Genomic DNA, 13274 nt, shown 5'->3' with positions numbered 1-13274 from the left:
GCTTGGACTGAAAGGGACCAACACAGTGCAAAATGAGAAGAGGCCTTTGGGTTTTTCTTAGAAGGTCTACAAGGAGGAAGCTGGCTTGAGAGAACTACTCAGCTGTAAACACAGGTCATTGCTCAGGAAAGGGACAGAACCAAGAGCTCAGAGAGGGCAGCGAAGGAGAATTCCTCCCAGGGTTAGGACTAAGTCCTAAGCAAAGAGCCGGCAGCAAGCATCAGGCTGCATTTCAGAACTGCTACGGACCAGTGTGCCTCCCATTTTCCAACTGTGAGTGAGGGAGTTTGTGTGGTGGTAAATATCCAGCCCCATTATCCTCAAGCCTCAGCACTGAGAGGAGTGTACCCAAGGGGCTGTACTCTAGAAACCACACCCAGGAACCTCAGCCCCACCTGGACCTGATGAAGATGGTAAAGTAAGACCCTGGACTGGAGCCTGAGCCTGACACCCCAGCGAGCAAGACCTGCTGGGGAACTGAGTAGGGATAAGGGTGTTTCTCATATGGAAGCAGTAAGAAAGCATTGTGGCTAGTGAGTAGATTATGCTGGTTTTTGAATGTCTCCATAAATTTTCAAAATTAATTCCATACAAAAGGTGGAATATGGGCCAACCTTAAGTGACTTGCTCCTAATGGAGAGAATACAGTGAAGGTGGCACTGGGTGAACGGCAGGGCTAGGTTTGAAAAGGCATTTCAGCTTCTGCCTCACTCTTAACCCTGGAACCCAGTCTTATGTTGTGGGCAAGCTCAGGCCACAGAGACAGCTTAGGTGTTCCAGGGGAGGGGGCCCAACTGCCTGCCCCACCAGAGCTGCAGCCAACTGCCAACATCAACTGTCAGACATCAGTGGATGAAGCTTCAAGCGATTCCAGCCCCCCACCTTAGAGCTGCCCCACCTGAAGCTGAGAGGAAGAGAGGCCAGCTGTCTTGGCCACACTTTTCCTAAGTGCAGATTGTGAACAAAATAAATGCTTGTTTAAGCCACTGAACTTTGGGGGGTTTGTTAGGCAGTAACAAATGAACAGAAAAATAAATGCGAAAAGATAATAAAAAATGTAACTTGTATATAGTAGAAATTGTTCTCTTATAAACTGTAATGTAATAAACGTTGAGATTAACTTAATGACAAAGTGCTGATGACAAGAAGCAGATAACTTAAAGAAAGACCTAAGAACTAGAGAGAAGGAAGATTTTTTAGCATTCCCTTCAATTACAATTTCTTATAAATAGGCATGTATGCCTTTTTATAATTTCCCCACTTCTATGAGGATAAGGAAGACTGGTAGGCAAGGAGACATATGATTTGAAGACTAATAATTGGAAAACAACTAGAAATAGTCATTTTACGGAAATCAGCCTTTTTACCTCATTTCAATTAACTGAAACTCTAAGAGACAGGCAACTTTGAGAACTTACTAACCTGGCACTCACTCTTCATTTTCCTTTCCTCAGAGAGAAAATAAAATATTATGGAACCATTTTTAATCTTCTCAGTAGTCAAACAAATGTAGTGTCCTTTGGCAGTATTTAAATTAAATACAATTTTTCCTTTCCCATACTTAACGATTGTTTGTAAGGGAAGGTAAGACTGTCTCACCTTTATGTTGTAGCACAATGCTTCTCCATATCACACAGATTGGCTTTGAACTTTTGAAATTCAAATTACTAATCTGTTATCTGTTTCTGTTAAACTGATTGAATATTATCTGATTTTTAACAGTTGTACACTTGAAAATTTTTCCTTGGATGGGGTGAAATATTTATTTCATCAATTATGCATTAAGCTATAGAATACAGCTAGGCTTCTCTCTTGTGAAGTAGAAGGAGGTAGACACAGGGAGCTGAGAATGCAGGATCTACATGAAGAGCAGGATGGGCACAAGCAGTACACACAAGAACAAAGCCAAAAGAGAATTTCACTGTGAACCACAAGATGATGGGTTAGAGAGGCTTCCAAAGAGGAAGGTTGAATTCATCTTTTACAGGCTTAACCATTTGCTTCTAGATAGTGAAACCTATAAATAAGTCTATGAATTATACTGAGTGCCACATAATCAAGTATATTGCAGAATGAGTCAGCAGATCCCATGACCATGATTTGATGGAAACTGGATTGATGTGGGATGTACTGGGTGAGAAAATAAAGGTCTGAATGGGGTGTGGGGGTAAAGAATGGACTTTATCTTTGCAAGCCTACTTTCTGTCATGTCACAGAGTCAGCAAGGCATAAGCTGGCCACAGGCTCCTTCAGGAAGCAGCAGATTTCCACAGAAGTAGAGTTACAGACAATCCTCTACCCCGACTTTCTATTTTTATGTAAAACAACTGGTAATGTGCAAGATGACTCGGAAAGTGTTCTCATAACATCTGACTTGATACTGGCATAGGACAGACATAGATCAATGCATCACCACTGAGAATCTAAAAGAAACCCTCACATTTACGGTCAATTGATTTTTGATACGAGTGTCAAGTAACTGAATGGGACAACAATAGTCTTTTTAACAAATGCTATGGGACAACTGGATATCCACATGCAAAAGAACAAAATTCGACCTCTACCTCATACTATATATCAGAATTAACTCGAAAGAGCTAAAACTACAAAATTCTTAGAAGAAAACACAGGTGTGTGTCTTCATGCCTGGATCAGGCACTTGTTTCTTAGATAGGACAGTAAAAGACAGAAATAGATTAACTGAACTTCATCAAGATTAAAATCTTCTATGCTTCAAAAGACACTGTCAAAAGGTGAAAAGGCAAGCTCCTGAAAGGGACAAAGCACTTGAAAATCCTACATCTGATAAAAGATTTGCACCCAGGATACAAAAAGAACTCTTAGAATTCAATCATAACAAGACAATCCAAGTTTAAATTGGGCAAAAACTTGAACAGACAGGTCTTCAAGGAAGATGCACAAATGGATAAGCACATGAAAAGATCCCCAACATTCTTAGTCATCACTAAAATGCAAATGAAAACCACAAGGAGATGCCAACTCACACCTACCAGGAGAGCTAATGACCAGCGTTGACAGGAATGCATACAAATTGGGAGAATGATATACTTTGGATAAAAATATAAAATGGTGCAGCCACTATGGAAAACACTATGGCAGTTCCTCAAAAGGTTAAACAGAGTTACCATATGGCCCATACGACAGCATTTCCATTCTTAAGTCTATTTCCCAAAGAAATGAAAACATGTTTACACGAAAACTTGGACAGAAATGTTCACAGCAGCATTATTAACAATAGCTGAAAAGCAGAGGCAACCCAAAGGTACATCAACTGATGGATGGATAAATGGTTTAGCCCCACAACCAAGTAATGTTAGACAGTAAACAGAAATGCAAATACTGACAAGCACTATGACATGGATGAACCTTGAAGACGTTATGTCAGATGAAAAAAGCTAATCATGAAGGACCACACAGCATGTGATTCCATTCATGTGAAACACCCAGAACAGGCACATCTATAGAGACATAAATCAGACTGGTGGTTGCTTGGGGCTGAGGGATATGAGGGGCTGGGGGTGATGGCTGAGGGATGCAGGCTTTCTTTTTGGGGTGATGGGAATGTTCTAAAATTGATTGTGGTGACAGTTGCACATCTCTGATTATACTAGGAGATACTAACTATGCATCATAATGGGTGAATTATATGATACGTGAATTTTTTTTTTTTTTGGGTGGGGGAAGTACTTCGGTTTTACTTACTTATTTTGAGAGGAGGCACAGGGGATCGAACCCAGGACCTTGTGTATGCTAAGAATGTGCACTACCACTTGAGTTACACAATCCCCCATATATTATGTGAATTATATCTCCATAAATTTAAAAAAAATCCAAAGGCAGGATCTAGAAAATTTTGTTAATTCTCTATTTTGGGTGTACCTACACGATCTGAACTTCTCCATGCTTTTACAACACGTCTAAAATGAAAAGAAAATGAAGGCAATGCCTAACTCCAACTGGTTTGTATAATGACTTTTCTGCACAAGTTATCCTGAAATCCATGTAATCGATACACACAGATTCTATATCCATTCACAAAAGTGAGGATGAGACATGACAATTTTCTGGACCATGCCATGAAACATTATCCTCTGATTTTTATCTAGCTTGCCTCACTGTGGTGAGAGATCACTCAAAAAATACTGTTTAATAGGAAAAAAGTTAACGTCTGTGAGGAAAGATGTATAATTTTCAACTTCTCTAAGGGTAAATATTGTAAGAAAAAAATATATAAAGAAATGGCAGAATGAGAGACAAAGTATAAGAAACAAGTGCATGATAAAGATACTAAAGCTGTAATTATAATGAAGATGCAAAAGAAAGCTGTCCCTGAACAGCTAGTGCCCTATACCACCATGCGCTGTACATTCACGGCTGACGTGCTCAATTTCATACATACTTGGTCTGCAATTTGATGTAATTTCCTCTCTAAATCCTGTGTCTTATTTTCTATATTAGTCTGATGACGTGCTGTTGTCACCTCCAGGGAAGCTTCCAACATGAACACTTTCTTTCGGGTGTCAGGCAGCTCTTGTTGAAGCCGTCTCACACAGGCCTAAAAGGATAACTCTGTTACTGACATTTAAGTCACCTCATCATTAAGTTACATTAATAATATATAACTCCAACATATGGACTTTGAGAACTATCCCCACAGATATCAATTCGCCTTCTTTTACCCATAGGTACACATTCCTGTTTACTGACTTTTGTTAAAGACACAGAAGGCATGACCCTCCTGCCTTATTGACAGTAAGTTAACTTAGACAATGGATGCAGCCCCACCAGCCATTCCCTGCCCCTCCCAGGAAGTGGCCAAGCTTTACACCCACTGAAGTCTCAAACAGAAAGGGGTGTGCGGGTGGGATGAGTGGTGGTAAATTCCACACTGTGGAACATTCTTTCTCTTTCTCATTAGAGGCTTAAGTTCAGAGTTCACATATTCAATTTGGTGCTTAAGTCCTTCCAATAGACTCCTATCTCACAATAAAAATGAGGTTGTTCCAATGGCCTTTGGGGACCCTAGACAACCTGGCCTCCCCTGCCTCCTGGACTGCAGCTCCTACAGCTCCCCCACCCCTCCCACTCACTGCCTTCCTGCCGCTCAGGACTCTGGCCACTTCTCCTCAGTCTGAAAATGGGACACCACTGCCAGACTCGTACAGCACAGAGCGCCCCAGTTCCTCTGTACTGGACAAACTTAGATCCAAATGACAGTAACTGAGCTTTGGAATGAGAATTGTGAGCTGATTATTTGAAAAAATGTTCAAAGTAAATTATAAATAGATGGGGGGAAGACTAAGGCAAACACAGTTTTGCTAAAATTCACATTAGTCCCAAATTATGACTGAATGAAAAGTAGATGACTTTAAGGAGTGGAGAGGTCACAGCAATACATGATTTGAGATGGAAATATTTCTGAATTTAATTCCAATTGACATGAATAAAAAGAAAATTATATCAACTAAAAATGTATGAAAACCTACTGAAGGAAAAGTACTACAAGATGCAGCATTTACACATCGGTTCATCTGGGAAATCTGGATTTGACTGTCAAAGTAATCCACACAACTGAACCTTTTCTCTCTCTCTCGCTCTCTTTTCTTTTACTTTTTTTGTTCACACAACTGAAGCTTAATTTCAAACTACTCATTTTAGGTATGAGCATTTCATTTATCTGCTTCATCACGATACTAAAATGTGGTGACAGAAAGATTAAAATGATTTGGGTAGTATAAGACTAAATTGCTAATACCTGCCTGTATCTGTCAACAACTTACAGCTTAATCTCTTAAAATTTCAGGCGACAAGCATATTTATTCAAAGTAAAGCACCTCTCAGTTCTAATTTTTGTTTACTGGATACAAGATACGCTTTTAGTCTGCTTTACAGGGTATATATTTATAGTCCACACATTTTTAACATTCAACTAGTTTCAACATTTAGCTTTCATCGGACACTGCTTTGAATTTTCTTTGAGGAAGTCTGAAAATTAGTTCTGTTTCTGGGTACTTACTTGCATTTCTGCTCTGTCAGTTTCATACTGATACATTCTGTCTTTTACACATTTGCAGTCATTGATTAATTCCTTGTATCCTTCCTCCAGCATCAGAAGTTGTTTACGCGCGGCTTTACTCATATGATCTGGAAACGGCTCTGGGATATTAATTGTCTTTTTACTTTTGGCTTCATTTTGAGCAACTTCCAGTTGCTGTCGAAGCATCATGTTTTCACTTTGTAGTTCACACAATCTGTCCTCCAAGAAAGCCTGCTTTGCAGCGTATTTATTGACTTTCCCTTGTTTGTGCTGATACAAGGGTTCAATTTCCTTGTTTGAACACTGGGCTTGGCTTTGGTCTCTATGCACACATTCTAATACCGTCACTGGTCTAAGAGCATCTCTCCTGGGATGTAGCTCAATTTCTGGGCCACGGTATTGACTTTCAGATTCAGGAAGTTGCGGAGGAAGCACCTCGCCGTTATCTTTTGGGTCAGACACCTCAAAATTCATTGTGTCCTGTAAGTGAAACGACTCATCTCTTACTCTTTGAACTGTACTCAATAAGCTGACTTATCACAATTTCCTTTGAATTGAAAGACTAATCTCTAAGTTTATACAATAAGAAGTTTGCAATAACTGGATATCCAATTGGAAAAACTTAAGGTGGATACAAGTCTCAAACTTTATACAAGCAGAAATCCCCAAAAGTTCAAAAATTTAATTAAAGACTGTGAATCCATGAAAGTAAAAAGGAAATCACAGAAGAATGTTTAAGAAGCTGAGAACTGGAAAGGCTTTTCTTTCTCTGAAATACAACAAACCCAGAAGGCTTACAATAAAAAATGAAAAAATCTGACTACACTTAAAAATTGTATCTCATATCTAATCTTTACAGCTACCCCCTCAGTAAGAGCCTTAGCTCTGATTATATAACAATTTACCTTCCATTCCTTCATTCAGAAAAGACACAGAGCATCTACTAGATGCCAAGAACACCAAGAAATTAGTAAGTTAAGCTGTAAATGTCATAGTTCCTATTTAGGATGAGATAACTTTTAAATTTGCTTTAAATGAAAATATAGATCAATTCAAAAGAATAGTATAAATACTATTGATGAAACAGTGTTAGAGATATGAAATTTTCTCCTAAGACTAATTTACCTGACTCGGTTTATTCCTTATGCTCTTCAGTTCAAATTCTAGTGGTTGGAGAGTGCTTCCAAGTTGCTGTTTCTGGAAAACCTGTTCATTGTATTGTTTCTCCCTGAAAATTAATTTTGTTAGAAATTAAAAAGTTCATTTTATGATCTGGTTCTTCACATGCCGGTTTATTACCCTAATGGAATTTCTATGTTCTCATTTTGTTTTTCATTTCTAAGTCTCACATTTTAAATTCCTCACTTCAATCTCTTCATAAAGATATATATATTTGAAAAGTAGCAATGAAAAGGCATAATGCTACTGAGTTTCAGTCAAGAGTAACTCTGGTGAGTAGTGTAGGAAAGAAATTTTGCAATTATTCAGTAAGTTATGAGTTAAAAATTACCCCTTTTTTCCCACATAGCCATAAATAACTCCTTTATTAGAACAGAGAATTTAGTTCCTTATTAAGAGAAGTTGCTGTTTAGAAACAAGTTTATAAGTTCATGAGAAATAAAATTTCAACTTCATGAAATACTACAGGTACTCCTAAATGATCTACAGTGGGAGGTAACATCCACAGATGTCTTTTCCAGAACACAGATCCCCTAATTAGCATAATCCAAGGCGAGGCTGGGGAGTCCGCTACCTGACGCCCTACACTTTATGTTTCTTCTTTTGCAACACTTTGAACTTATCTTGTTGACTATTATTTATTTAGTAAATCATTTTTAAATCCCTTTGGAAACAAGGCAGGATCCATAGTAAGTAATTAAACAATAAAGAGTAATCTGTGCTTTCTGCATACACCTTTGAACTGATCTTATCTCTGCATGAGAGAGAAGCTGAAGAAATTAACCAGTAATCACTTTCCACTTTAGTTTTTAGTCCATCTATTCATATGTGAAGAATAAAACTGCATAATTTTTTAAAAGTTTCTGCCTTGAGACAATTGTTCATTTCATAATTCTGCAAGTGGGAATGTAAAGTAATATAAACTTTCTGGGGGACAATTGGGAGATAAGGATCAAAGATCTTTTTTTAAAGAAATATAGAATGAGGAGATATATATATATATATATTGCTGTGTTATTTCCAAGAGACTCATATTCCACAATACTAATGAAATTTTCTCCCCTGTAAAATCCCAAAAGTTCAGTGAGCAATCATAAGACTTCTCCTACATATCTTCATATTAAATATAAAGAGTTCAAATATTTCTTTAAAACTAAGGAATTCAGTACCTCATACTGCAGAGCTCTCGTTCCCACGCCACATTTTGACGTTCTAACTGTGAATTCATTTGTCTTGTTTCAAAAAGCTCTTTTTGTAACTTGTTAACCTTATTTTCCATTTTTTTAACTTTTCCTCTAAGTAGTTCACAGTCAGATTCTTTACATTCTATTAAGCTTCTGAATGAATGAACTGCATTCTGAATTTTCAATAAGGTAGCATAATCTGCATTAGGAAGAAAACACAAATAGAAATAAGATGAATGAGTAATTTTTTGTGTATAAAGGACTGTGCATTTCGCATTCACTCATCCATACATTGAACAGATGGTACTGAGCATCTATTCTGTGGAAGACATTCTTCTAAGCTCTGCAGACATTAAAAGAATGACAAAGTAATATTGTGAACATTATGTAAATAAATTTGACAATTCAGATGAAGTGGGTAAATTCCTCGAAACAGAGGAATTACAAAAGCTCAATTAAGAAAGAACACATAAGCTAAAAAGCCCTATATCTTAAAAACCAAAATGAAAGTCCTATTTAAAGACCTTACCACAAAGAAAATTCCAGTCCCAATGGTTACACTGGTGAATTCTACCCAATATTTTAGGAAAATTTAATACCAATTCTACAGAAATTCTCCTCAAAAAATGAAGAGGAAGAAATATGTCCTCATTCTACAAAACTAGCATTAACCTGAATCCAAAACCAGACAAAGGTATTACAAGAAAGAAAACTAATGTCATGAAAATGGAGGTAAAATTTCTAAACAAAACATTAACAAATCAAATCCAACAATACAGGATCATTCATCATGGCCAAGTGAGGTGTATCCCAAGAATGCAGGGCTGTATTAACACGTAAAAATCAATTAATGTTATTCATCATATTAACAGACTAACAAAGAAACATCATATGATCATGTCAGTGGATAAAAAGAGGCACTTCCCAAACCTTAACATCTATTGCTGATAAAAACTTCCAGCAGACTGGGAACTAAGGGAACGTCTTCACTATGACAAAGATCTGTGCCAGCTCTACAGCTGACACCATGCGCAATGGTGAAAAACAGAACGCTTTTCCCAGAAGGAGGGGAACTGGACAGGAATGGCTTCTCTTACTCCTTCTATTCAGCACTGTACTGGAGCCAGTGCAATCAGGCGAAATAAAGAACCAAAAGACATCTGGATGGGAAATGAAGAGGTAAAACTGTCTGCTAATCAGCGGGGAATATGATTACATGGTGCGAGTCAGCTAACTCCAACCTGTGGGCTGGGTTGCTTGCTTTGGTAAATAAAGTTTTACTGAAATACAGCCACATCCATTAACTTCTGTATTGTCTATGGCTACTCTTGTCATAACAGTGACAGAGCTGATTAGCTGTGACAGAGAACGTATTTATTGTCTGCATGTCTTAAATATGGACTATCTTTAGTAAGACAGTAGTTTAAAGAAGAAAAATCTTGACCACCTTTGGTTACATAGAAAATCTGAGACAATCCATAAAAAGGCTACTAGAACTAATCAATGGGCTCAGCCAGGTTGGAGGGCACAGAGTCAGTATACAGAAATCAACTGTATTTCTATCATCAGAAACTAAAATTTAAATTATATTATTTTAAAACAAACAAACAAATACAAATATACTATTTACAACCGCACTGAAAAAGAAGAAATACAGGTAATCTCATGAAAGACGGAAAGACCCAGACACTAAAAACTCTAAAATATTACTGAGAAAATCAAGGAAGACCTATATAAGTGGAGAAATAAAATTTGTTCAGGGTTAAAAATTCCATATTGTTAAGAAGTCAATTCTCCCCAAATTAATCTACAGATTCAACATAATCTACATCTAATTTCTAGGACACTAGCAGACTTTTTTTTTTTTTTTTTTTTTGCACATTGACAAGCTGATTTTAAAATTCATATGGAAAGAAGGGTAATAAAATGAAACAAGATGAATCCAGAGGACTGTGGCCTTTAACCATGGAGATGTGAGAAGCAGTAGCTGGATTTTAAGCAAGGGGGTAACAAAAATCCGAATTTTAAAAACTATCTAGTAATCACGGTTGCGGTGTAGACCAAGGTTCCAGGAGGTGGAACGGTGGAGAAAAAATCCTGAGGTGATTTCAGTGTTCTAGGAGGGAAGTAGTGATAACCTGACCTTGGGTGAAGGCATAGGAGCGGCAGAGTCAACAGACAGCACAGGGAGTGGGAACGGTCACAGCCCCTGGCTGGCAGCGCACAACACGTCTGATTCTGCTTTAACACCAAGCAGGTTTCTGAGACGCAGCGGACTGTTACGTACCCGCGCTCCCTGGGGCAGCACTAGGTGTGCACACGTTACCGCGAGATACTTCAAAAGGCTTTGTAGTCATACAGGGGCCCTACCTTTACTCTCCAGGCTAAGTCGTTCGATTAGCCTCAGGGTGTTCTTATAATTAGGGTAAGGCGACTCGCAGTCCTCGGAAGCTGTTTCCGGTGACAGAGTTAAGTCATCGAGGTCACCCACAGCATTCACCTGCTCTTTGACCTACAAATAAATAATGCTATTTCACAGTGTCTCCAAGAAAGTTATAAAATATGCTCAGTGTACTGAGGTGATAAATATCCATCTTTTTATGAGAGCAAAAACACAGACACTTCTTGAAAGAACTGATTTTTGTCAAAAGGCTAATTTTATCAATAGTGTTTCCAAATTATTTTTAAGTAAATGTCTCTACAACAAAGGAGGATTTTCTGTTTTTCCACTCTATGTTTTATAAATTGTTTTACTAAAGGATAATATTTTTATAATTAATATTTTTCTATACCTTGTCCTTTTTAGCAGATGTTTTCTTTGAAGATCTAAAAAAAAAAAAAAAGCAATTCATTTCAGCCAAATACTAAATATTGAAAATACAAGAAATATGTAAACCTATTATTTTTTATATAAAATCCTTGCATTGATAATTAATTTTCAATACAAGGGATTAAACAAAAATGGAAACCATAACATTAAAGGACAAAGAAAGTATATCAATTATATTATTAACAATGTATTAAATTTAGATCAAGTGGACAAACAAAGAAAAAGGAAGAACATAAGGTTACTTGCATTATTTGATAGGAAAAAATATACCAGGATTTTCCTGTTGTTGTCATTTTCAATAAAAACTGGTATTTAAGGCACTAAAACCTATTTGGAAAGTATTACTTAAGTCCTAATATGAAAGAAACCCTTTTCTAATAATCATGGAATTAGCTTTCTCGAGGACTTAGTACGCAACTGCTATGCATTATTATCAGCACTTTACATGTCTTAAAGACATTTTAATCCTCTCAACAATCCTGGGAATTAGGTAATACATTACGTACTTTACCCAGGAAGAAAATTAGGCACAGAAAGGCTAAGTCACTTGCCAAAGCCCCTGTGTCTGCCCAGAATTCCAACCCAGGCAATCTGGCTTCAATACGTGCATTTCACAATATGCTAAGAAAGTAATATTTATTTTTAAGTATTTTTAACTAATATAGTAAATGAATCTCTAGTATTATTCTATGTCTAGGTATAGTTATAAATAATAATTTCTGGGGCATATATCCAGAAGGAACCCTACTTCAAAATGACACCTGCACCCCAATGTTCTAGCAGCACTATTTACAATAGCCAAGGCATGGAAACAGCCTAAATGTCCAACAGATGACTGAATAAAGAAGAAGTGGTATATTTATACAATAGAATACTATTCAGCCCTAAAAACCAACAACATAACACCATATGCAGCAACATGGATGTTCCTGGAGAATGTGATTCTAAGTGAAGTAAGCCAGAAAGAGAAAGAAAAATACCATATGAGATCACTCATATGTGGAATCTAAAAATAAAACAAAACAAAACAAAAATTCAAAACAGAAACAGACTTATAGACATAGAATATAAACTTGTGGTTGCCTAGGGGGCTGGGGGTGGGAAGGGACAGACTGGGATTTCAAAATGTAGAATAGATAACCAAGATTATACTGTACAGCACAGGGAAATATATATAAGAACTTATGGTAGCTCACACCAAAAAACAAAAAATTGTGTCAATGAATATATGTATGTTCATGTATAACTGAAAAATTGTGCTCTACACTGGAATTTGACACAACGTTGTAAAATGACTATGACTCAAAAAAGTTAAAATAATAGTAATAATAATCTCTGAATCTTAACACCTATTTTTTAAAAATAAAAAGACTTTAGACCTAGGCAATACTGGAAATCAACTTTCAATAAAGGTTTGCTTTTGTTAAAGAAATTAATCAGTGGGCATTCATTATCCATTCAGCTGTTTGTTCATGCATTTGACATGTCCTTATAGAGCAAACAAAACATGTTAATGACACTTTTGGTACAGGAATGATGGCTTTTGTAATTTAGAACTTAGTAATCCAAAAGTAATCATCTGTGATAGACTGTTAATAGTTTATTATTCTATTGTATATAAACAAAATCTTCCCCTTCTTCCTAGAATCTAAACAAATATTAAGTTAATATAATCTGATAGTTTACAATAGCATACAAAACCATAGCCACCCATGATGATACTGTCAAAGACACTATAATATCTAGAATCATCAAGGAATGATTAAACCCTATTCAGTATGGCCTAAGTGTGTGTATAGTTATTATGAGTATACAATATTAAAAAAATCTATGTACAATAGTGTAATTTTAAAGTCACTATCTGCATATTGAATTGTGTAAGAATATTACGCTTCAGAACCAATGAATAAGCCCTTACAACAACTATATGTGAATAGACGTTTACTAGAATCTTTTAAAGATAATGTAGTACAATCAATACACTTTCTTATACCGGAAATGCAAACAAGGTTAAACTGAAAAT

At 36.7% G+C, this 13274-nt stretch overlaps 1 protein-coding gene and 1 long non-coding RNA gene across 13 annotated transcripts in view; one reads left to right on the top strand and one right to left on the bottom strand.

Annotated features, from left to right (window-relative positions):
- Window positions 1–13274, bottom strand: part of LOC141578720 (ankyrin repeat domain-containing protein 26-like) — a 45176-nt gene that overhangs the window by 10353 nt on the left and 21549 nt on the right. For all 11 annotated transcript variants that reach the window (XM_074371084.1, XM_074371086.1, XM_074371085.1 and 8 more), the window contains 6 exons: window positions 11214–11247; window positions 10792–10933; window positions 8407–8620; window positions 7184–7286; window positions 6038–6538; window positions 4421–4576 (listed from right to left, as the gene is read on the bottom strand). In XM_074371084.1, coding sequence (XP_074227185.1) covers window positions 4421–4576; window positions 6038–6538; window positions 7184–7286; window positions 8407–8620; window positions 10792–10933; window positions 11214–11247 — 1150 coding nt within the window. The remainder of the gene's footprint in view (window positions 1–4420; window positions 4577–6037; window positions 6539–7183; window positions 7287–8406; window positions 8621–10791; window positions 10934–11213; window positions 11248–13274) is intronic.
- The window catches only part of LOC141578726 (uncharacterized), an 89610-nt gene that overhangs the window by 55239 nt on the left and 21097 nt on the right, over window positions 1–13274 (top strand). Inside the window, exon 4 of one of the 2 annotated variants that reach the window (XR_012509385.1) lies at window positions 6128–6267. The exons of the other annotated variant lie outside the window; for it this stretch is intronic. This is a non-coding gene — a long non-coding RNA (uncharacterized LOC141578726). Of the gene's footprint in view, window positions 1–6127; window positions 6268–13274 lie in introns of those variants that run through there. 2 annotated transcript variants of the gene reach the window in all.

Source organism: Camelus bactrianus, chromosome 9, assembly GCF_048773025.1.
Source record: "Camelus bactrianus isolate YW-2024 breed Bactrian camel chromosome 9, ASM4877302v1, whole genome shotgun sequence".
Taxonomy (NCBI): domain Eukaryota; kingdom Metazoa; phylum Chordata; class Mammalia; order Artiodactyla; family Camelidae; genus Camelus; species Camelus bactrianus.
This window is presented reverse-complemented; position numbering and strand designations above follow the sequence as displayed.